Source organism: Anomaloglossus baeobatrachus, chromosome 5 (genome assembly GCF_048569485.1).
Source record: "Anomaloglossus baeobatrachus isolate aAnoBae1 chromosome 5, aAnoBae1.hap1, whole genome shotgun sequence".
Lineage (NCBI taxonomy): Eukaryota > Metazoa > Chordata > Amphibia > Anura > Aromobatidae > Anomaloglossus > Anomaloglossus baeobatrachus.
The window spans coordinates 512219244-512245201 of NC_134357.1; the positions used below are offsets into that span (position 1 = coordinate 512219244).

Here is a 25958-nt window from a genome sequence, read left to right on the forward strand (position 1 = left end):
AATTTTTTTTAATAAAAAATCGGCATGGGCTTCGCCCATCGAGCACCAGAGCATTTTACTGCTCAATTCATCCCAAGTAATCAGATGACTCCAGTGTCGGCCGATTACTTGTTCTGTGTCCCCCTGCATCCATCGCATCGTGTACGGGCTGTGAGGTCAGCGGAATGGAGACAGTGACATGCTCTGCTCTGACACATAGTGTGCTGCATGTCACTATCTTTCTCCACTCTGGCACTTGTTGTGCAGGTGACCGGATGCTACATGTCACTAACTGTCTCCACTATGGGACTTGTTGTGCAGGTGAGAGTGTATACAGTTGGTACTATGCAGCAGAAATCACAGAGTGGGGCAGTTAGTGACATGTATCATCCGGTCACCTGCACAACAAGTCCCAGAGTGGAGACAGTGACATGCTCTGCTCTGACACATAGTGTGCTGCATGTCACTATCTTTCACCCACTCTGGGACTTGTTGTGCAGGTGACCGGATGATACATGTCACCAACTGTCTCCACTCTGGGACTTGTTCAGGTGAGAGTGTATACAGTTGGAACAATGCAGCAGAAGTCACAGAGTGGAGCAAGTTAGTGACATGTATCATCCGGTCACCTGCACAACAAGTCCCAGAGTGGATACAGTGACATGCAGCACACTGTGTCAGAGCAGAGCATGTCACCAACTTGCTCTGCCACCTGCGGTGCTGCATGTCACGTTTTTGCCGCGATTTGGTGCCTTTTTTGCTGCGTTTTTGCTCACTGCGTTTTCTTTATCGTTCCTTATGGGAGACCCAAACCATGGGTGTATAGCTTCTGCCTCCGGAGGACACACAAAGTACTACACTCAAACGTGTAGCTCTCCCTCCGGGCTATATACACCCCCTGGATGACAATCTACCCAGTTCAACGCTTTGTGTTTCAGGAGGATCACACACACTTGCATTCTCTGATATTTTTTTCATTTTTATTTTAATTTTAAAGATTTGGAAGAAAAGCGGGTCCAGTCTGGACTCCCGGCATGTCCCTTCACACCCCACTCTGTCGGCGGTGCTGTTAAGGTTGACTTTATAAGGCTGGAGCCTTCACATGCCGCGCTCCTTCACATCCTCTGAGAGGCTCTGGGTTGAAGTGGGAGCCGTCACGGTCCTCTCTGCTTGCAGGAGACCGGTCTCCATCCGCAGACCTGTCTGGTTCCTGCTGGAAGGAGCGTTTAACCCCCACTCAGGGACTGGCCCTGCGTCTCAAAAGCTAAGTATTGAGACGTTTTTCAGGGGTCCCGGGTACTTTTATTAGGGGGACAGTATGTGTTTTATCGTTACTGTAAATTCCGGCCGGTTCTGGGGGTTTCCCCTGAGAACCGCGCCGAAGGTGCCTGCTCGTCGGCCGCATTTTAAAATCTAGGCCCCGGCTTCAGTTTGGGCCTAGTTTCGGTTTCGGCTTCTCTGCATGTTTTGCATACAGCGCCGCCCACCGCCTGACCAGCAGAGGGGAGGGCACTCCTCTCTGGGGAGATGTTCCCTCTCCTGTATCCCTCCCTGTATCTCTCTGCCCTCCGTTTTTCCCGCTCTTGGGCTTATACACGCCCCCCCTCCTTCTCCCAGCGCCATTTTCTCAGCGTTCTTACACTGGAAGGCGCTGGATGCTGCAGCTGCATACTGTTAGGAAGGCTGACGCTTCGCAGGGGCTTTGAGCTGTGGAATCCGGAGGGCACACAGAGAGCGGGCTGGTAAGCCACAACCTTCGGTTGTGGACTTTTATTACACTCTCAGGGCATTCTACAGGAGTATATTCTTGCTGCAGAGCTTCCACCTCAGCAGCATGTCTGTCACCCGAAGCAAGGCTGCAAACATGTACGCTATATGCACTGCATGTAAGCTCTTTCTGCCAGAGCCAAGCACATACCCACATTGTGATGCCTGTGCTAACATGGTTGTGTCTCAGCCTGGAGCCTCCTCAGGGGTCCCTCCGGCTGCTCCGGCCCCGGTGGCTGAACCCCCGGCTTGGGTAGCTTCCTTTTCACAAGCTATTTCCCAGTCTTTTGCCGACTCCATGGGGCAGCTGTCCCGGACACTGCTGACCATGCATCAGCCCCCTTCTCAGGGTGTCTCTGCTGCTCCGAGCTCTGCGGAGCCCTCAGAGCATGTCCTTGGACCCCGTCCCCCTAAACGGAGACACAGGGACCCTTCTCCTCCCTCGTCCCACGGCTCTGATTCACAAGCCGAGGTGCAGGGCGAGGAGGATTCGTTTACTGTGGGCTCAGACACTACCTCTATGTACCCCATTGACTTGTCTGAGGGGGATGCGGATGTTAGTGACTTGATTGCGTCCATTAACTCCGTACTGAACCGCAACCAACAAGAGTCAGAGGAACAACCCTCTCTGGTAGAGATACACCAGTTTAACTCACCTAAGAGAGCTAGGAGTATGGTTTTTTAACCACTCCAGCTTTCACACCACTGTTACCAAGCCCAGGGCCTGTCCTGACAAACGTTTTCCGAAGCGTAGTTCAGATGACCGTTTTCCTTTTCCACCAGAGGTGGTTAAGGAATGGGCCCAGTCCCCAAAGGTAGACCCTCCGGTGTCCAGAATCTCAGCCCGCACAGTCGTAGCTGTGGCTGATGGCACTTCTCTTAAGGATCCCACTGACCGCCAGGTTGACCTTCTGGCCAAGTCTGTATATGAGGCGGCAGGAGCCTCGTTCTCCCCGTCTTTTGCGGCAGTGTGGGCTCTTAAGGCAGTCTCTGCCTCTCTGGCGGAGATTCATTCCCTCTCCAGGGACTCTATTCCTGAGACGGATGCCTTAACTTCTCAAGCTTCGGCTTTTGCATCCTACGCCATGTCTGCCATCCTGGAGGCTTCTCACCGCACGGCGGTGGCCTCCGCTAACTCCCTCGCGATCCGCAGGATCTTGTGGCTTCGAGAGTGGAAAGCAGACGCTTCCTCTAAGAAGTACCTTGCGAGTCTCCCTTTTGCTGGGTCCCGGCTGTTTGGGGAACAGCTGGATGACATAATTAAGGAAGCTACTGGCGGGAAGAGTACTTCCTTGCCACAAACTAAAGCCAAGAAACCTGTCCAGGGCAGGAACCAATCGAGGTTTCGTTCCTTTCGTTCCTCTAACTGGTCCTCCTCTAAGCCCTCGACCTCGTCCACTACCGCAGCCAAGGATCGTAAATCCAACTGGCGCGCAAAGCCGCGTCCTCAAAAGACCGGAGGAGCCGCTGCCACTAAGGCAGCCTCCTCGTGACTATCTGGCTGCGCCAGCAACGTCCTTGGTCGGTGGCAGGCTCTCCCACTTTGGCGACGTGTGGTTTCAACACGTCTCCGATCAGTGGGTGCGGGATATCATCTCACGGCTACAGGATAGAATTTTCTTCCAGCCCGCCAAACAGATTTTTTCTGTCCACCCCCCCCCCCCTGCTCCAAAGCCGCCGCCTTCTCTCAGGCCGTGGCATCCCTGCAGGCCAACGGTGTAATTGTTCCGGTTCCCGCACGGGAACGGTTCAGCGGTTTCTACTCAAACCTCTTTCTAGTCCCCAAAAAGGACGGTTCCTTTCGGCCCATCCTGGATCTCAAGCTTCTCAACAAGCATGTTCAGGTGCGGCACTTTCGCATGGAATCTCTGAGATCGGTCATTGCCTCAATGACCCAAGGAGATTTTCTGGCATCCATCGACATCAGAGATGCCTATCTGCATGTGCCTATTGCGGTTTCACACCAGCGTTGGCTGCGCTTTGCGATCGGAGAGGAACATTTCCAATTCGTGGCTCTCCCCTTCGGCTTAGCCACGGCCCCTCGAGTATTCACCAAGGTCATGGCAGCAGTGGTTGCGGTCCTGCACCTCCAGGGGTTGGCAGTGATTCCTTACCTGGACGACCTTCTAGTCAAGGCCTCATCCAGTGCAGACTGCCAGCGGAGTGTCTCTCACACTCTCGCCACGCTAGTTCAGTTGGGGTGGCTTGTCAACCTGCCCAAGTCCACTCTGACCCCGACCCAGGTGCTTTTGTACCTAGGGATGCAATTCGAGACTCTGCCGGCACTTGTCAAGTTGCCCTTAGTCAAACAGCAGTCCCTTCGTCTGGCGGTGCGCTCTCTGATGAGGCACCGCCGTCATTCCATCAGACACCTCATGCAGGTGCTGGGTCAGATGGTGGCGTCCATGGAAGCGGTTCCCTTTGCCCAGTTCCATCTGCGTCCCCTGCAGCTGGACATTCTCCGCTGTTGGGACAAGCGGATCTCTTCCTTGCACAGGCTGGTGGCTCTGTCGTCATAGACCAGGAGCTCCCTTCAGTGGTGGCTTCAGCCCCTCTCTCTGTCCCAGGGACGCTCCTTCCTGACTCCGTCCTGGGTGATCCTCACCACGGATGCCAGCCTCTCCGGTTGGGGAGCAGTATTTCTCCATCACCGAGCACAGGGCACTTGGACTCCGTCCGAATCAGCCCTCTCGATCAATGTGCTGGAGATCAGAGCTGTGTTTCTAGCTCTCCTAGCCTTTCACCACCTGTTGGCGGGCAGGCACATTCGTGTTCAGTCGGACAACGCGACAGCGGTTGCCTACATCAATCACCAGGGCGGGACTCACAGCCGTCTGGCGATGTTGGAGGTTCAACGAATCCTCCAGTGGACGGAGGACTCCAAGTCCACCATATCTGCAGTCCACATCCCAGGCGTGGAAAACTGGGAGGCCGATTACCTCAGCCGTCAAACCGTGGACAACGGCGAGTGGGCCCTGCATCCTTCAGTGTTCAGATCAATCTGCCGCAAGTGGGGCACTCCGGAAGTGGATCTAATGGCATCCCGGCACAACAACAAGGTTCCGGTTTACGTGGCTCACTCCCACGATCCTCAAGCCTTCGCAGCAGACGCACTGGTTCAAGATTGGTCTCAGTTCCGTCTGGCCTATGTGTTTCCCCCTCTAGCGCTCTTGCCCAGGGTTCTGCGCAAGATCAGAATGGAGGGCCGTCGAGTCATACTCATTGCTCCGGACTGGCCCAGGCGAGCTTGGTACCCAGACCTGCTCCGTCTGTCCGTAGAGGTGCCGTGGCATCTCCCGGACCGCCCAGACCTTCTCTCTCAAGGTCCGTTCTTCCGCCAGAATTCTGCGGCTCTCAGATTGACGGCGTGGCTCTTGAGTCCTGGATCCTGACGGCTTCAGGCATTCCCTCTGAGGTCATCTCCACCATGACTCAGGCTCGGAAGTCTTCCTCGGCCATGATTTACCACAGGACTTGGAGGATTTTCCTGTCCTGGTGTCGCTCTTCCGACCATGCTCCTTGGCCGTTCTCCCTGCCGACCATCCTGTCTTTTCTACAGTCCGGTCTACAGCTAGGACTGTCCCTCAATTCCCTCAAGGGACAGGTGTCGGCTCTGTCGGTATTGTTCCAGCGGCGTATCGCCCGACTGGCTCAGGTGCGCACCTTCATGCAGGGCGCATCTCACATCATTCCTCCTTACCGGCGGCCCTTGGATCCCTGGGACCTTAATCTGGTCCTCACGGCCTTACAGAAACCCCCCTTTGAGCCTCTCAGGGAGGTTCCCTTGTTTAGACTTTCACAGAAAGTTGTTTTTCTGGTAGCCATAACTTCTCTCAGGAGAGTTTCTGATTTGGCTGCGCTCTCTTCGGAATCCCCCTTTTTGGTGTTTCACCAAGACAAGGTGGTTGTTCGTCCGACTCCGGACTTTCTCCCTAAGGTGGTGTCTCCTTTCCACCTTAACCAGGACATTTCATTGCCTTCTCTTTGTCCGGCCCCTGTGCATCGCTTTGAAAAGGCGTTGCATTCCTTGGATTTGGTGCGGGCGCTCCGAATCTATGTGTCACGCACCGCCGTTTTTAGGCGGTGCACCTCACTTTTTGTGCTAACCACTGGTCAGCGCAAGGGTCTCGCTGCTTCTAAACCGACCCTAGCTCGTTGGATCAGGTCGGCTATCACCGATGCCTACCAGTGTTCTCAGGTGCCTCCCCCGCCAGGGATTAAGGCGCACTCGACCAGAGCTGTCTGTGCCTCCTGGGCTTTCAGGCACCAGGCTACGGCTCAGCAGGTTTGTCAGGCTGCCACGTGGTCCAGTCTGCACACTTTTTCGAAGCACTACCAAGTGCATGCTCATGCTTCGGCAGATGCGAGCTTGGGCAGACGCATTCTTCAGGCGGCTGTCGCCCATTTGTGAAGTTAGGTTTTGCCTACTTCTCAGTTTGGTTTATTCCCACCCATGGACTGCTTTGGAACGTCCCATGGTTTGGGTCTCCCATAAGTAAAGATAAAGAAAAAGAGAATTTTGTTTACTTACCGTAAATTCTTTTTCTTATAGTTCCGACATGGGAGACCCAGCACCCTCCCTCTTGCCTGTTGGCAGTTTTTTTGTTCCGTGTGTTTCACCGGCTGTTGTTAGTAGACAGAGTTCCGGTTATTCCGAGTTTTACTCTATCTCTACTTATGGGTTTATGTCCTCCTTCAGCTTTTGCACTGAACTGGGTAGATTGTCATCCAGGGGGTGTATATAGCCCGGAGGGAGTAGCTACACGTTTGAGTGTAGTACTTTGTGTGTCCTCCGGAGGCAGAAGCTATACACCCATGGTTTGGGTCTCCCATGTCGGAACTATAAGAAAAAGAATTTACGGTAAGTAAACAAAATTCTCTTTTTTAATCAGTGCACAATGCCATTAAAGATTGTTGATGAAAAAAATAAAGGTCTGATGTCATTTCCTTATTCAAAATGTTCATTGTATGCAGGAGAGCAGACAGCAGCTGCAGAACTACAAGGCTCAGCATCCTCCATTCACTAGTGTATGCAGGAGAGCAGACAGAAGCTGCAGAACTACAAGGCTCAGCATCCTCCATCCAGGACTGTATGCAGTTTTTTACCCAAAAAGAAAAAAAAAAATGACATGGGCTTCGCCATATTTTTGTATGCTAGCCGGGTACAGCAGGCAGGTACGGGCTGCCCCCAAACCCCAGCTGCCTATTTGTACCCGGCTGGGAACCAAAAATATAGAGAAGCCCTTTTTTCTTTTTAATTATTTCATGAATTTCATGAAATAATTTAAAAAAAAAATGACGTGAGCTTCGCCTAATTTTGGTGTCCAGCCGGGTACAACTAGGCAGCTGGGGATTGGAATCCACAGTGAAGGGTGCCCAAGCTTTCTGGGCACCCCCACTGCGAATTGCAGTCCGCAGCCACCCCAGAAAATGGCGCTTTCATAGAAGCGCCATCTTCTGGCGCTGTATCCAACTCTTCCAGCTGCCCTGATGCCGGGTGGCTAGCCGGGTAATAATGGAGTTAGGGCTAGCTGTATATTATCAGGTAGCCCTAAGCCCGAAATTCATGGTGTCACGCCAATATTAGACATGGCCACCATGAATTTCTAGTAATGATAAAAAAAAAAAAAAAAAAACACAACACACAGAAAAATATTTTTATTAGAAATTAAACACAACACAATTAGTGACTCCATCTTTATTGAAATAAACCCCCCTCCGCAGTAATCCTGGGTTAGGGTCCCGCGCCGTCCAATCCGGATCCAATATCATCTGATCGGTTTGCTGGAAGGCAAAGCGATCAGATGATGTGTCAGGTTAAACTACGTGAATCACATCACACATCAGCTGATTGTATAAAAGCCGATTGTATAAAAGCCGATTATACTATCGGCTGAAGCATCAGTGCAAAAAAAAAAAAATAAATAAAATACTCACGTCTGTGCAGATTACCGGCAGCTCCTGGAGCGGAGTCTGATCCTGGCCCATCACTGCAGGAGCGGCCGGTAATACACACACACATTGTATATACGCATACACATACACTGTATATACGCACACACACACACTGTATATACACACTCACACACACACTGTATATACACACACACACTGTATATACACACACACTGTATATACGCGCACACACACTTTCTTCCCCTGGCTGTGTAGAGCTGCTGCTGTCTCTGTATGATTGCTCTCAGTGCACATCCACTGGGAAGAGGCAGGGAGGAGGGTTTGGTCGGAGAGCAGAGTGGGTGTATTAGACACAATGGGTGTGTTAGATAAGCCAGACACCGCCCTAGAGCCACAAAGAATTCTGGGACTTGTAGGAACTGAACACAGGAAGTCAGAGGAGAGATTAACCCCATCAGAGCTGGAGCCAGCAATGAGCATGTGCTGCTAGTGCACAATAAAAGGCAATTTTGCTGAAAAAACATAATAGATGTGTTGAGGGGCACATATTAGCAAGATTTATCAGAAAAAAAAAAAATCAGTTTTGGTAACTGGACAACTTCTTTAATGTGTCTCTCCATATCCAGGATTACACAGTAGTGAAGACCTCTAGTGAGCGCTGTCAGGACCCTGTGTCTGAGGGATGGAGAAGACCCCTGAGCCCGATCACGGGGCCTCCACCTCACCCCCTGATACATGAGGACATCAATGACCAGAAGATCCTAGAACTTACCTACAAGATGATTGAGCTGCTGACTGGAGAGGTGACACTGCTGGGAATGGTGGGACATTATACAGTAACGCTTTGGAGGGATTGGGGGATGACGGTATCATTGTATGTGTCAGGTTCCTATAAGGTGTCAGGATGTCACCGTCTATTTCTCCATGGAGGAGTGGGAGTATTTAGAAGGACACAAAGATCTGCACAAGGACGTCATGATGGAGGTTCTCCAGCCCCTCACATCACCAGGTAATAGGACTAAATACACACGGCCTATAATTATCTGTATGTAAAGAATGAATTCAGTCCTTGTATGTGTTTCCTCCAGTTCTATCCAGTGAGAGGACAACACCAGAGAGATGTCCCCGTCCTCTTCTTTCACAGGATTGTAAACAAGAAAATCCCGATGTTCCTCAGGATGATCAGGTAGATGGAGAGAAGGTGTCATGAAATCTCCCTATGATGTGTAGATGGCTGTGAAGGTTTTCTGCTCAGTCTTGTTTTAGACCTCAGTATTATACTCTGGCTAATTAATTAAAAACACTTTGACACTCACATGTGAAACCTATTACACACATGACCGTGTAGTGCAGCGTATAATGAAGTGATCAGTGTTCAGAATATGAAAGCTGTAGATAAACATTTTGAATTACTTCGAATACGGTCAATGGTGCTAGATTACCCAGGACTGGTATTGCAAAAACTGACAGTTTCCCTAGATTTGTACATGTATTGATGTACAGAGTATAATGAATGGTGAGTTCATGGAAAAATCCCCAGTGATATTGGATCCTGTGGATGTAATCATCTCATCATTTAGGTATCTGCAGCTGAATACAATGATGGTGGTCATCTAATGTATTAGAATGTGGTCATCGTTCCTTAGCACAGATGGGTTATAGCAGAAGACAATCAGTTCTGTTCTCATTGTAGTCTAAGGGAAAGAGACATTAAACTTCATTGAGCAAAAGAGAGAATAAATTGTATCACTGAGCGGGGAGAAATATTGGTGGATTCCAGGTTGCTGCTGTATCTTGATGATGGGTCAAAAATGGGCAAAAGCAGCATGAATGCCTTCTTAGGGTATGTGCGCACTAGGCGTTTTTTTCACGCTGCGTTTTTATGTGCGTTTTTGTCTAAAAAACGCACCCGCGGCTAAAAAACGCGGCAAAAACGCATGCGTTTTTGCCGCGGTTTGGTGTGTTTTTTGCTGCGTTTTTGCTCACTGCGTTTTTAATCAGTGCACAATGCCATTAAAGATTGTTGATGAAAAAAAAAAAAAAAAAAGGTCTGATGTCATTTCCTTCTTCAAAATGTTCATTGTATGCAGGAGAGCAGACAGCAGCTGCAGAACTACAAGTCTCAGCATCCTCCATTCACTAGTGTATGCAGGAGAGCAGACAGCAGCTGCAGAACTACAAGTCTCAGCATCCTCCATTCACTAGTGTATGCAGGAGAGCAGACAGCAGCTGCAGGACTATAAGGCTCAGCATCCTCCATTCACTAGTGTATGCAGGAGAGCAGACAGCAGCTGCAGAACTACAAGTCTCAGCATCCTCCATTCACTAGTGTATGCAGGAGAGCAGACAGCAGCTGCAGGACTACAAGGCTCAGCATCCTCCATTCACTAGTGTATGCAGGAGAGCAGACAGCAGCTGCAGAACTACAAGTCTCAGCATCCTCCATTCACTAGTGTATGCAGGAGAGCAGGCAGCAGCTGCAGAACTACAAGGCTCAGCAGCCTCCATCCAGGACTGTATGCAGTTTTTTGCCCAAAAAGAAAAAAAAAATGACATGGGCTTCGCCATATTTTTGTATGCTAGCCGGGTACAGCAGGCAGGTACGGGCTGCCCCCAACCCCCAGCTGCCTATTTGTACCCGGCTGGGAACCAAAAATATAGAGAAGCCCTTTTTTTTTAATTATTTCATGAAATAATTAAAAAAAAAAATGACGTGGGCTTCGCCTAATTTTTGAGTCCAGCCGGGTACAACTAGGCAGCTGGGGATTGGAATCCACAGTGCAGGGTGCCCATGCTTTCTGGGCACCCCCACTGCGAATTGCAGTCCGCAGCCACCCCAGAAAATGGCGCTTTCATAGAAGCGCCATCTTCTGGCGCTGTATCCAACTCTTCCAGCTGCCCTGATGCCGGGTGGCTAGCTAGGTAATAATGGAGTTAGGGCTAGCTGTATATTATCAGCTAGCCCTAAGCCCGAAATTCATGGTGTCACGCCAATATTAGACATGGCCACCATGAATTTCTAGTAATGATAAAAAAAAAAACACAACACAGAAAAATATTTTTATTAGAAATAAAACACAACACAATTAGTGACTCCATCTTTATTGAAATAAACCCCCCTCCGCAGTAATCCTGGGTTAGGGTCCCGCGCCGTCCAATCCGGATCCAATATCATCTGATCAGTATGCTGGAAGGCAAAGCGATCAGATGATGTGTCAGGTTAAACTACGTGAATCACATCACACATCAGCTGATTGTATAAAAGCCGATTATACAATCAGCTGATGCATCAGTAGAAAAAAAAAAAAAAAAATAATACTCACTTATGTGCTGTGCTGATGACCGGCAGCTCCTGGAGCGATCGATTGGACAGGAGTCTGATCCCGTCCGATCGCAGCAGCAGCTGCCGGTAATCAGCTGATGAAGTCCCCTGACGGCAGGATCAGCTGATAGCCGGCCGGCGCGAAAAAGCCGGCGAGACTACGATCAGCTGATGCGTCAGGTGACTGCATCAGGTGATCCATCGCGAGGTCCTGCAAGCAAGGTCCTGCCCCGGGGAGACTGCACACAGCCAGAGCGGCGGTACCGGGAGGAGATGGGAGCGGGCATGGCACCGGGACCCTGCAGACAGGTGAGTATATATGAAATTTTTTTATTTTTCTACTGTTCACTTTGGTTTTCGCCGCTGCCTCCACCTCCCGCCCAGACATGGCGCCGCACGGAGCTGACATGCACAGGACGGGAGGTGGAGGCAGCGGTGACGGTACCGGGAGGATTCATGCTTCTGTGTTTACCAACAGAAGGAATCCTCTTCCTGTACACGTCACTGTAGTGCCCACCCCTTGCGTGTATAGCTGCGTTTTTAGTCATAGAAACGCGGCTATATGCGTTTTTCATTGCGTTTTTAACATCTCATTGAATTCAATGAGTGAAAAACGCAGTGAAAAACGCAGAAATAATTGACATGCTGCGTTTTTGTGGTCACCACAAAAACGCAGCTAAAAAAAAAACGCTGTGTGGGGACAGCACTTATGAAAACCCATTGACATTGCTGGGGAAGCAATGTCACTGCGTTTTCAGCACAAAAACGCGGTAAAAAACGCCGCTAAAAACGCGGCAAAAACGCCTAGTGCGCACAAGGCCTTAGTCCTATAGAGCATCTCTGTGACGAGGTAGAATGGGATGTTCAGTGACTGTCAGCTCCTCAGTCTAATTTTCGGTAAATGTAAGAAGCTTTCCTGTCCCCATGGGCCTGTAATCCTGCAGAACTATTTAATCACCTGGAATCTTTAATGTGATAAATTGGTGAACTCCTAAATGTCAAAGGAAATCCAACTCTACTAGATGGGGGTCTGTAATAATGTGGCCATTCAGTGTATGGTTTATACTTGGTGGAGATGACAGGATAAAGCTGATCATTGTCTGGATCTTCTCTCAATTTTCTGGTTTTGGAGACTGCTGGTTACAATTATGAGGTGACAGGTTGATTTATACAGGAGACGTGCAGCTCTGTGATATCTACTGCTGTCAGTTTTGGTAATTTCTGATCTTTTCTGTTCTTCTGAATCATTTCATGTGACTTCTCCATCTGTGTGTGACTTTTCCAATATTTGTTTCAGAATGAAGATCTGACCTATATAAGTACTGCAGGGACGTATTTGAGGGGTGATGAGCGGAGTAAAGAGGAGATTCCTACAGATAACCGCAGAGGTGAGTAGTGACCACTAAATGCAGAGAAGTCACAGATTTTACTCCATCACTGGCTTCTATAATACCTTTATATGATTTATCAGAATGTGTGCACATGGATTTTTTGATGTGGTCTTTATGCACCTACATTAAGACTTGCACTGTGGGTCTCATTCATAATGAAGGGGTGTGGTGAGGTAAGATGAGGAGAATTCCTTAAGAGGAAATTGCCAGGTTATTAATTCTGCATGTCTTCTCTATGGCGTGCACCTTGCCAGAAATGCTGCTGCATTCAAGGCCTGGAGTAACTTTTCTGGAGTAACTTACACCACCAGAGTAGAGGAACTTTTGAATAGGAGACACCATCCTCAGGCTGTCCGGAGGGACAATGAGGTGAGGGTCATCCTCCTCGTCCTCTACATACACGGACCTAGACAGTGCGTTTGCCCTCGTATTCTTCTCTCCCGATAGGAAATGGAGAACAAAATTGAATCGGGAGAAGAAGAGGGACCATCTAGCCTGTCTGGGGTTCAGGCGTTGGGCGGACTGCAGGTATAATAGGTTCTTGTGGTCTGTGAATACCAAGAACAGGTGCTTAGCTACCTCAAGTAGGTCCACTCGGAGAATACCAGCTTCATAGCCAGCTCCCGATCTCCGGTGGAGTAGTTCTTCTCGGCTGGGGAAAACGTCTTCGAGAAGAAGCGTGGATGTTTTCGCGCCTGGGGATCCTTTTGGTAAAGGACAACCTACTTTTGAGGCATCCACTTCGAGGATAAAGGGCTTCTCCTCATCCGGGTGATGAAGAATGGGAGCTCCGGAGAAGTGGGCCTTGAGGGAGGTGAAGGCGCGAGAGGTCTCCTTCGTCCAGGCCTTGGGATTAGCACCCTTCTTGGTTAGGGCTACTAGGGGCGCAACTAAGGTGGAGAAGGTGGAGAAATGGGGTATGAACTGGAGGTAATAGTTCACAAACTCCAGAAAACGCTAAACTGCTTTCAGTGACTGGGGCTCGGGCCAGTACATAACAGCCTCCACCTTGACAAGATCCATAGCCAATCCTGAGCTGGAGATGATAGAAGCCAGGAAAGGCACAGACTCCTGCTCGAAAATGGACTCCTCCAACTTGGCATAAAGTGCATTCTATCGCAGCTGACCTCGTACCCATGCCACGTCTTCCCGGTGAGTGGCTTTATCTGGAGAGAAAATGAGGATATCCTCTAGATAAACCTCTACCGAGGACTGGAGTAGTTCGCGGAAAACATAGTTCACGAAGTCTTGAAATACTGGAGGGGCATTACACAGTCCGAAGATACGTTCACTTTCTGATTCACTCGGCTGCGCGCCGAGAGAAACTGAAAGTAGTTCATATCTAGTACAGGAGTCGCCACATGACACTGTGCTACCATGACAACCACCGGAAGTCACGTGATCACGTCACATGACTTCAGGTATCGGGCAGTAAGGAAAAGCTTACCACCGATGCAGTTATAATGGAGCTGTCACATATTGGGAACCAGATTGGAATGCACGAGTGCTTGATGTCATCTGGAGGAGAGTGGTGATATCTGCAATCAAGAGCGTAGCCAAGATTCGGCCATAAGATCTTCTGGGGATGCATGTGCTTCTTTTGTGGAAAGCTTAGTGGCAAGTGATACTGTAACCAGTGTTGCTGGAGGAAACTCAAAAGCTTCTGAAATCTCTAGCTGTCGTTGTGACGTGCCCATGGGGTCTTGGAGGTTACTCGTCTCCGGGCCGGTGTCTGTTTGGGATGTCACAGCAGCCTGTCCCGGTTTTGTGACCCCGATGGTGTCAATAAAGATGGGGCGTATTTACAGGGGAGAGAGTTTGTATTCGTGACGTCACCTGTGGTATGCGGCCAGTTATTAGCTACCACTGCTGGAGGGATTCCTTGGGCCAGATGGTATTACAGCATGGTTGGTACAGCTCTCCACACGCAAAGCTGGGCTCCAGGGCGGTTGAGGGAAGTAGTAGTCATTTGCAGGAGCGCAGGGCTGGAGGCAGACGAACAAAAGGGAGAGACACAGAGGTTGCAGTTAACGTTCTTTACTTATTAAGATGTTTCCACCCTTAGGATGCCGGACTCCGCTGTCATGGGCTCCAGCCAATCCCGGATAGTTCGGAGGTCAGAACCGGTATATCGTTCTGTGAGTCCTTCCTACTGGCGCTGTGTTGTGTGAGTCCCTGCGGTTTGAAGCTATGCTGGGACCGAGTCCTTGGATTTGCTCCGTTCTTGTCCCGTATGGCAGGCAGCTCAAGTCCGTTACTTGTGCCGCTCTTTTGTCGCGACTCCTGGCTTTATATGCTGCTGTGCCACGGGTACCTTAGGTGGGTCAGGAGGCTTGAAATCTTCTGCCTGGCGGATTCTGCTGGTGGGACGTGAAGTGCCCACCAGCCTAGGGTTCTGCACCCTGTTCCATGTTCTCGGTCCTGAGGGAGCTATTGCGAAGCTCTCCCCTCAGTGACCGTGTTCTCGCTTTTCTGTACTCACTCTGGGTCCTGGGACAAATTCCTTCAGCCTCCCGTCCCCAGGACCCCTCTTCTGTAGCACTGCTCCTTCCTGCCCCCTCAGACTGTCCCTTCCTAAGTCTATAGGAAACTGGGTGTCTGGCTCACACTTCATGCTCTCCTCGTGCTGCTGGCTCCACCCACTCCCTTAATTATCTAGCTCACCTACAAGCTGGCTGTGTGTTGTATGGACTGTGGCAGTAAACCGGTGAATGATCTCCTCCGTATCCAGGATGAATACTTCACCTCGGCTGAGGTGCAGTACCCTGTGGCGCCTGGAGCCGCAGGGGCGCTACAGTTGTACTATTGGTAAGTTCTACATGTGTACATCTCATTGGGTGGAATTCTTTTTGATGTTTTTATCTGATGAATCTTTTGTAATGTGAAGGCTCTTTAGGAGGAAAGTAGGCTATGGACATCCAGGCATGAATATATTAAGTACTACACTGCTCAGTAGGGAATGCAAGCAGGCCAGCTATAAGAGCAAGACACAAATATCTTCTTCCTCCATCTCCTTGCACTTAAACAAGTAGTACCTGTTTTAGGCTACTTTCACACATCCGATTTGAGCCAAGCGGCTCAATCCGGCAGTGAAATCTATGCAACGGATGTGGCGAAAACACCGCATCCTTTGCATAAGTTTTTACATGCGGCCCGTCCGTTTTTTTCCGGTTGTGGCATGCTACTGAGCATGCGCAGTGGAAGAAACCGCATGCGGCGGCCGGATGCGGTTTTTGCCGCATCGCGCCGCTTCCGGCATCCATAGGCATGCATTGAAAAATGCGCTGATGCGGGGCGATGCGGGTTTTTTTGCCGGAGCAAAAAACGTGCCAGGGAACGTTCCATCTGGCCACCGCATCGGCTAAATCTGCCGCATGCGGCAAAAACCGGACGGAACGCAAGCCCATGCGGCACAATGCGGCGCCAATGCTGGAAAAAACGAAACCGGCGGAAAAAAAAAACCTGTTTCGTTTTTCCAGCAGAGCGCCGAATTGTGCCGTACTGCTACAGCCGGATGTGTGAAAGTAGCCTAAGGCAAGACCTTTTGGTATCTGACCCCATACCTTTTGACTCTCCTTCCTCACGGTTTTTCCTACACATGTAGATATTTTTTGCACATAAATTTGTCCATAGACTTAAAGTGATGCTTAAGGGTATGTGCGCACGTTGCTTTTTACCTGCTTTTTTGCTGCTTTTTCTTCTGCGCTGTTTAATGCCAAAATGGATGTGTTCTTCTATTCAAGCAAAGTCTATGGGAATTTGGGTTTCTTGTTCACACTATGTTGTTCAAAATGCTGCCTTTTTGTGGCAGAACTTTGGTCAAAAACTCAGCTTTGCAGTGCAAAACCCAAATGGCAAAAACAATTGACATGTTGCTTCTTTGAAAAGCTGAGTTTTTGACCAAAGTTCTGCCTCAAAAAGGCAGCATTTTGAACAACATAGTGTGAACAAGAAACCCAAAATTCCCATAGACTTTGCTTGAATAGAAGAACACATCCATTTTGGCATTAAACAGCGCAGAAGAAAAAGCAGCAAAAAAGCAGCAAAAAGCAGGTAAAAAGCAACGTGCGCACATACCCTCAGTCTGTAAACTCTTCAAAATTTTCCATATTTTTGCATAAATGTTAAATTTGACCTAAAACTAAATCAGATTGTCACACATGTTCTAAAGGTAGGTAATGGGATGACAATCAAGTAATAAGTGAGCAATTGGTTTTATAAACTTTGATTTTTGGAATGTTTTTGTAAGTATGTTATGGCACAAACCTAGGAGATTACCGAGTGTCTTGGACGATGAGTTGCTGATGCTCATCAGGCTGGAAAAGTTTACACAACTATTTCTAAAGAGGTTGGACTCATCCAATATTGAGTCAGATGTAGTATATAGAAATGAAGACAATTTTAGACCATTTCTACCCTCCACAGGACTGTACAACCATCTAATATCACTCCAAGAGCAGGCATATAATAGTCTGCTTAGTCCCAAAAGAACTCAAGGCAGATTCTAAGGAAATTTTAAGGTTTCTCTCAAGTTTAAAGGGGTTATCCGGTGGCTTATTTTGCGTTTTTTTTTATTTTACTATTGGGCTACATAGAGGCATGTAGGTAGATAGCAACTACCTACCTGCCCTGCTGTCAGCCCCTCTCCCCACGCTCAGAGCGGTTATCTGACCGCTCCTGCTGGGATTTTGCTGCTTCCTGTGATGTCACGTTGACAGGGGCAGGAGCTTATTCCCCGCCTTTGTTGATGGCCATCACAGCAGACGTCATATTGCCGCCCTGCTGCTTAGTGGGGCAGGTACAGTGTGTCTGAGTCCTCCTCCCCACCCTCCTTTGCACCCTCCCACACATTCCGTACTGCAGTGGTCTCAAAGACGTGGCCCGCGGGCCGCATGCAACTCCTGATGCTTTTTGCGGCCCACAGGACCATGGCTCCTTGATGATCGCTGCTTGTGCTTGGGGCCCGCGCACGCAGTCAGCACTTTATTTCAGATGACAGATTTCCGAGCATTGCAGACATGTGAGCTCTCTATACAGCTACTCCAAAAATCAGCCCCCTGCCAATAAGAGGCCAGCAGCTGATCATTGGAGTAGATGTATAGAGAGCTCGTTTCTGCACAGCGCCCAGAAATGGGTCATCTGATATAAAGCGCTGTCAGCGGCGGCCGCCAGCAACTGCAGCGTTCATCAAGGGAGCTGTGGGCCGCAAGAAGCAGGAAACAGGACACGAAGGGAACGGAGAACAGGTGAGAAGAATTTGTCTTGATTTTTTTGTTTGTGTAGAATAGAGGCCAATTCTACAGGATGGAGCATTGCTACAAGAAGAGGACCAGGAAAGGGGACATTACTACAGGATGAGAAGAAGGAAGGGCACAATAATACAGGATGGGCACAAGGATGCGACACATTACTATAGGATGGGGACAAGGATGGACACATTATACAATGCCTTGCGAAAGTATTCTGCTCCCTTAAATTTTTCAACCTTCTCCCACATTTCAGGCTTCAAACATAAAGATATAGTTTAATGTTATGGTGAAGAATCAACAAGTGGGACACAATTGTGAAGTGGAACGAAATGTATTGCTTATTTTAAACTTTTGCAAAAAAGAATAAACTGAAAATTGGGGCGTGTAAGATTATTCGTCCCCTTTACTTTGTGCAGCAAACTCACTCCAGAAGTTCATTGAGGATCTCTGAATAATCCAATGTTGTCTTAAATGACTGATGACAAATATAATGCATCTGTGTGTAATCTAGTCTCCGTATAAATGCACCTGCCCTGTGATAGTCTGTGTTCTGTGTAAAGCACAGCGAGCATCATGAAGACCAAGGAATAGGCAGGTCCGTGATACTGTTGTGGAGAAGTTTAAAGCCGGACTTGGTTACAAAAGATTTCACCAACTTTAAACATCCCAAGAAGCGCTGTGCAAGCGATCATATTGAAATGGAAGGAGTATCATACCACTACAAATCTACCAAGACCCGGCCGTCCCTCAAAAATTTCATCTCAAACAAGGAGAAGACTGATGAGAGATGCAGCCAAGAAACCCATGATCACTCAGGATGAACTGCAGAGATCTACAGCTGAGGTGGGAGAGTCTGTTCATAGGACAACAATCAGTCGTACACTGCACAAATCTGCCTTTTTGGAAGAGTGGCAAGAGGAAAGCCATTTCTCAAAGATATCCATAAAAAGTGTTGTTTAAAGTTTACCATAAGCCACCTGGGAGACGCACCAAACATGTGGAAGAAGGTGCTCTGGTCAGATAAAACCAAAATCAAACTTTTTGGGCACAATGCAAAAACGATATGTTTGGCGTAGAAGCAACACAGCTCATCACCCTGAACACACCATCCCCACTGTCAAACATGGTGGTGGCAGCATCATGGTTTGGGCCCGCTTTTCTTCAGCAGTGACACGGAAGATGATTAAAATTGATGGGAAGATGGATGGAGCCAAATACAGGACCATTCTTGAAGAAACCTGTTGGAGTCTGCAAAAGACCTGAGACTGGGACGGAGATCTGTCTTCCAACAAGACAATGATCCAAGCAAAATCTACAATGGACTGGTTTACAAATAAGCTTATCCAGGTATTAAGGCCCCGTTACACACAATGACATATCTAAGGATATGTTGTCGGGGTCATGGATTTCGTGACGCACATCCGGCGTCTCTAGCGACGTCGTTGCGTGTAACAGCTCCGAGCGAGTGTTAAACGATCAAAAATACTCACCTAATCGTTGATCGTTGACACGTCGTTCATTTTCAAAATCTTGTTGCTCGTTGTGGATGTAGGTTGTTCGTCATTCCTGAGGCAGCACACATCGCTACGTGTGACACCCCAGGAACGACGAACGGCTTACCTGCGTCCTCCGGCAACGAGGTGGGCGTGTCGTTAATGCGGCTGCTCTCCGGCCCTCTGCTTCTATTGGTCGGCCGCTATGTGACGTTGCTGTGACTGCGCACGAACCTCCCCCTTAACAAAGAGGTTGTTCGCCGCCAACAGCAACGTCGCTAGGAAGGTAAGTACGTGTGACGGATGTTAGCGATATTGTGCGCCACGGGCAGCGATTTGCCAGTGACGCACAAATAACGGGGGCGGGTGCTTTCACGAGCGACATTGCTAGCGATGTTGCTGCGTGTAAAGTTCCCTTTACAATGGCCAAGTCAAAGTCCAGACCTGAATCCAATCGAGAATCTGTATAGAAAGAGCTAAAAACTGCTGTTCACAAACGCTCTCCATCCAACCTCACTGAGCTCGAGCTGTTTGCAAAGGAAGAATGGGCAAGAATTTCAGTCTCTTGATGTGCAAAACTGATAGACACATACCCCAAGTGACTTGCAGCTGTAATCGCAGCAAAAGGTGGAGCTACAAAGTATTAACTTAAAGGAGCCGAATAATATTGCACGCCCCACTTTTCAGTTTATTTTTTATAAAAATTTAAAATAAGCAATAAATATTCAGCTTCACAATTGCGTCCCACTTGTTGATTCTTCACCATAAAATTTTCATTTTTTATCTTTGTTTGAAGCCTGAAATGTGGGAACAGGATGAAAAATTCAAAGGGGCAGAATACTTGTGCTCATATTGTCCTCTGTAGTAATGTGCCATATTGTCCTCTATAGTAATGTGCCCATATTGCCTCCTGCAGTAATGTGCCCATCCTTTAGTAATGTCCTAATTCCGGCCCCCATCTTGTTCCCTATTATGCCGTTATTCACAAACAAACACACACACACAATATATTCTCACTTGTCCTCCGTTCCCTTAGTGTCATCTTACCTGCTTCTTGCAGACCGCAGGCACATAGGCCCCTCGGTGATCATGGACGACGGTACACAGGGCCACCGCTGTTGTCGTCACTGCTTTACTTCAGTTGAATGGTTTGCGGCGCCACAAATCATTCAAGTGAAGTAAAGCATTAAAGACAACAGTGGAGGTCCCTGCACCAGCCACTATCACCAAAGGCTTTATGTGCCTGTGGTCCACAAGAAGCAGGTAAGAGGACATCGCAGGAATGGAGGCCAGGCGAGAATAAATTATTGCGGGACCCTCACTAGAATATAAGCCGAAAGGGCATTTTCACCATTAAAAAAATGGCCTGAAAAACTTGACTTTTCGTGTGTGTGTGTGTGTGTGTGTGTGTGTGTGTGTGTGTGTGTGTGTGTGTATATATATAATATATATATACATATACACACGGTATATTACACAAACTAGTAACCGGCATTGCCCGGGATAGTAAGTGTCACTCTCTCCCACTCTGTCTCTGTCTGCCTCTCCACCGAATTCATGTTATTTCACACATAAGCTGTCTTAGGCCTGTTTCAGACGTCAGTGATTCTGGTACGTTTGTTTTTTTTTTAATTATGAACCAGAATCACTGACACACGCAGACCCATTATAATCAATGAGTCTGGTCACACATCAGTGATTTTTCACTGACCGTGTCTCCGTGCGGCATACACGCGTGTCCGTGATTGCCGCATGGAGACATGTCCGTTTTTTCTGGCATCACTGATGTCCCATGGACCACACAAATAAACATTTTCAACTCACCTTTCCAGCGACGCTCTGTACAGCCTGTGCTCTCTGCAGCTTCCTGGCCGTCTCATGAATATTCATGAATGCAATCAGAGCCAACCTGGAAGTAGCTGCAGAGAGCGGTGGCCGGACGCTGCAGAGCTGGAGACTTCAGCACCATGGATAGCAGAAACGGGGCAGATGAGCATACGTCCATGTGCAATCACGGATAACGGATTGCACATGGATAACCCCCGTGTGCCGTGAATCACGGAGGGACATGTGAGTGTTTTTCACGTCAGTGAAGAACGTCTGTGTTTTTCACTGACGTGGGAAACAGGCCTTATACTAACAATGTCCTTCGTTGCCTATAGCAAACAATCAGATCTGCTATTAATGACCTGTAGCTCCAAGCTCCATTGACTTTAACCCCTTCACCGCCGTGCGTTTTTTTTTTGTTTTTTTTTATTTTTATTTTTTGTTTTTAGCTCCCTTTTCCATAACTTTTATTTTTCTGTCAATCTTGCCATATGAGGGCGGGACTAGTTGTACTTTTAAATGAAATCATGAGTTTACCTCTTAGTGTACTGGAAAACAATAAAAATACTGCAAGTGCGGAAAAATTGCAAAAAAGTGTGATCACACGATGGTTTTTGGGGTATTTTATTCACCTTGTTCACTATATGGTGTAACAGATGTGTCGGTGCGATGCCTTAGCTTTGTACGAGTTCGTAAATACCAAACATGTATAGGTTTACTTTTATCTAAGGAGTTAAAAAAAAATTCAGAAGCTTGTCCCAAAAAAGTGGCACACTTTTTGCACCATACGCAACCCTTAGCGTTCTCATTTTTCGAGATCTGGGGCTCAGTGACAGATTTTTTTTTTGCGTCTCCATATTTAATGGTACAATTTTGTGCAGATGATAAATTTTGATTGCCTGTTAATGTATTTTGCTAAAAATTTGAAAAGACCAAAAAAACATAATTTTGCCTTTTGGAATTTTTTTTTTTTTACCGCTACGCCATTTACCAATCAGATTGATTTTATATTTTGATTGGGCATTTCTGAATGCGGCAATACCAAATGTGTGTAAATTTTTTTTATTTTTTTAACACTTTAATTTTCAATGGGGTGAACGGGTGGTGATTTTGAAATTTTAAGCTGTGGTTTTTTTTTTAGGAAATTTAACATTTTATTGGTTTTCATAAGAAAAGCAATTCCAATCATTGATATGCAAAAATAGGGAGAATAGCATCATGGTGCCATTAATAACAACATTCTATAGTCAGTAAATCACGTGCTCTTGCAACTCAGGTTATCATATTAAGTACATTTGACTCGCACCGAACGTAGCCGAGTCCCACAATCTTTTCCCTCGATCTTCCACTACGTCAGAGGCAGGAATCACTTAAAAAAAGAACAAAGGAGAGAAGGAAAGAGTGAAGAAGGAAGGGAGAATAATAGAGAAGGAGAGAGATATGCCACGAACACCCATACCTGTCCGGTCCAAAACCCATAATTAAAGAGCACTCAGGAAGACATTACTCTGTTCACACGACTGCGTATCACATTCTACCTCGCGTTACAGAAACCAGGATTAGTCAGGAAAGATTCCCAATGGAACCACTTCGTAGCTCTGGTCTCCACATCATTACGAGATTGGGCCAGAATTCTTTCCGGTAAATTATGTCCACCTCACTTATCCATTCCTCCACAGAAGGCGGCTTGGTGGTCTTCCAGTGGCGAGGTATAACAGTCTTGGCCGCCTGAAGGAGATGCCTGAGTAGCGATTGTTTATATATTTTTTTTGGCAGCGAGAACATGTATAGGAGAACGGCGTCGGGTCATCTGGGCACCGCCACCCCCGAGATCTCCTGAGTCGCTCTCAAGACACTGTCCCAAATAGCAGCCAAGACCGTACATGACCACCATATATGGGTCATAGTACCCTCCTGTCCTCCGCAACCATATCGCACATCTGGGACCCCCGGGCACCACCTGTGGAGCAAGGAGGTGACCCTATACCACCTTGAGACAACTTTATAACTTGTCTCCTGGGACCTGGTGGCGGTCGCTGACTTGTGGGATAGATGGAAACAGCGGTCCCATTGTTCTCTAGAAAAAACACATGTCCAAGCTCATTCTTCCAAGCTCTGCAAAAGGGAGGAAGGTGGACCGAATCATTGATGGTCAGTAACTTATAAATGCTCGAAATAGCGTGTTTGGGGCTGGGACCCGAGGTACATAGATTTTCGAAGGGTGACATAGATTGTGTGGGTTCGTGTGACTGACTAGCAGATGAAAGGAAGTGCTGAAGCTGTGCATACTCAAAATGATAGCGTATCCTCTCATGCGCAAAGGGGCCGGTCTGGTACCGCCCAGGAAAAGGGCATTAGACGCACCAGGGGGAAACTTCGGGTTATCGGTTATTGGCATCAGCGGGCCCAGTAGTTTTATCAGAGTATTTTTCCCCCGGGAGCATGCAGGGTTCATAAGGTCTGCCTCACACTATAAACCACCATGAGTTTGTTCCTGTTCAGAAAGGGCCAGGTCCAAGGCATGGTTGGTACCGACAAGGTGCATGCATCGTTAGCAATGCTTACCCATAACTTGAAGCCTCTGCCACGCAACAGGTCAAGAACCCTCGCATGGGCTGCCGCTAGATGGTACCTCTTACAGTCCGGTAGCCCCATGCCACCCGCGTCCTTCAGGCGGGTCTGAACCGCTCACCGAATTCTAGCCCTTAGACCATATAAATTTAATGAATAATTGCTGAACTTTGCGCCAGAACGACGCGGGGACATGAACCAGCACCGTCTGCAGGAGATATATTAGTCTAGGAAGTACAGTCATCTTAAGTGCACCAACTCTGCCAAACCAGGACAAGACCCCCCGATACCACGCCGCAAGATCCTTCTCCAGCCTAGTAACAAATTGTTGGAAATTAAGGGAGAACAGCCTGGAGAGGTCAGACGGAATAGTAATACCCAGGTAACCAATAATGTCGCCACGGGGCCATCTGAAGGGAAAACCGGACCGCAACGAGGAAACCTGACTCCGGGGCAGGGTCACGTTCAGAGCCTCCGATTTGTCAAGATTAATTTTGAAACCGGACCACCTCCCAAATCGCTCCAGCTCGGACATCAACACAGGGAGCCCAACCCAAGGGTTGCAAAGATAGATCAGAAGGTCATCGGCGAATGCCGAACATTTATATTCACTATTCGCTATTTTGATTCCCCGAATGTCCGAGTTGGTCGAAGGGCCGCCATCAGATGCTTCATCACCAGAATGTATAATAAGGGGGATAGGGGGCATCCCTGTCGGGCCCCATTGCGTATAGTAAAGGGGGTGGACAAAGTACCATTAATTTTTATACGTGCTGATGGGGAACGATAGAGTGCCAATATTTTAGAAGTGAGGTTGGGGCCCAGCTCCAGGTGGTGCAAGGTTTGCGAGAGAGAGTCCCATAATATTCTGTCAAAGGCCTTTTCGGCGTCCAGTGACAGTATCATGAGTGGCATTTCCTTAATATGAGCATAATGGATGATGTCCAGGGTTTTCAGGGTGTTGTCCCTAGCTTCTCTTCCAGGGACAAAGCCCACCTCGTCCGGGTGTATCAAGTCCGGCAGGAGGGGATTCAATCTGTTAGCAATAAGTTTGGCATAAAATTTGAGGTCCACATTAAGTAGGGAAATCGGCCTGCAGTTCCCACATGTGTTCGGATCCTTCCCTGTCTTCGGGATGACCAAAATGTGTGCTAACGTGGAATCAGCTGGAAAGGATGCAACCTCTGAAATAGAGTTAAAGGATTCCAGCATTAGAGGGGCGAGAAGTTCCCGAATGGCTTTATAAAATTTAGCGGTCAGGCCATCCGGGCCCGGGCTTCTAATTTGCAGGTGTGTCCCGAAAGACTTGCAAGAGTTCCTCTAACCCAAACGGGGCCTCTAAATCATCAATTATGGTTCGATACAGTTTTTTAAACGGGGAGGGGGGGGGAGAGTGCCTTTCATCACCAGGGACCACAGGAGGCGGGGTCAGGTTATAGAGCTTAGAATAATAGTCGTGGAAGGCGATATCGGGTGTAGTATGCATCAACTTATCCAGGGAATTTTTAGCACAAGATATAAAAGATGTTACCTTTTTGGCCCGTATCGCATTGGCTAACATTCTACCTGGTTTGTCTCCGAATTAATAGACTCGACTTTTACCTATTTGGATAATATGGCTGTATGCTGAGTCCATCAATTTCTTAACCTCCAGTCGCGTCCCCAGGAGCGCCCTCAAAGTGGGAGTGCTCAGTGCCCGCTTGTGAAGGAGTTCTAAGTTTGTGACCTTCTGTAGGGCTTCTTTTATAGCCTGGGCTCTCACTCTTTTAAGCCTCGCACCATGTTTAATTAATACTCCCCGTAGGACGCACTTGAGGACCTCCCTCTTGAGAGTCGATGCCGTGGTGTCCGACATGTGATCCGCCCTAAAATTGGAAATAGAAGCACGTATATCCGAGGCACAGGGCTCGTCCAGGAGCAAGGATTCGTTCAGCCGCCATGACCCCATCGTCCTCGTCAAGGAGGGAACACGTATGGAGCAAAACACCGGGGCATGATCGACCACAGGATGTTTCCGGTCCCCGTGAATGAGAGCCAAGACAGCGCAACATGCTGAACCAAGATGTAGTCCAGGTGGCTGAAAGAATCCTGTGGGTGTGAATATAAACTATAGTCCCTCTCTGAGGGGTGTTGTATTCGCCACGCATCGAATAATTGTAGATGCAATAATGACCTTCTAATCCGCTTGATAAATGTATAGGAGAGACTGGATTTACCCTTAGAATTATCTAGCGCCGGGTCCAGTGTCACATTCAAATCCCCACACAGAAGTACCGTACCTCTCACCAAAGGGAGGGCGGTATCTTCCAGGCCGCGACAAACAGATCCTGATTTTGGTTAGGGGCGTATGTATTAATAACCGTAAAAGTATGGTCACCCAGGGACAATGATAGGATAAAGTAACGGGCACTCTCATCCATTTTGAGATCCAGGATTTGATGGG

At 48.2% G+C, this 25958-nt stretch overlaps 2 protein-coding genes across 2 annotated transcripts in view; both read left to right on the forward strand.

Annotated features, from left to right (window-relative positions):
• Positions 1-8872, forward strand: part of LOC142310538 (gastrula zinc finger protein XlCGF66.1-like) — a 50172-nt gene extending 41300 nt beyond the window's left edge. Inside the window, exons 2-4 of the mRNA XM_075348061.1 lie at positions 8289-8465; positions 8548-8671; positions 8751-8872. Coding sequence (XP_075204176.1) covers positions 8289-8465; positions 8548-8671; positions 8751-8872 — 423 coding nt within the window. The remainder of the gene's footprint in view (positions 1-8288; positions 8466-8547; positions 8672-8750) is intronic.
• Positions 1-25958, forward strand: part of LOC142312860 (uncharacterized) — a 138737-nt gene that overhangs the window by 63011 nt on the left and 49768 nt on the right. The gene's annotated exons all lie outside the window — the stretch shown is intronic.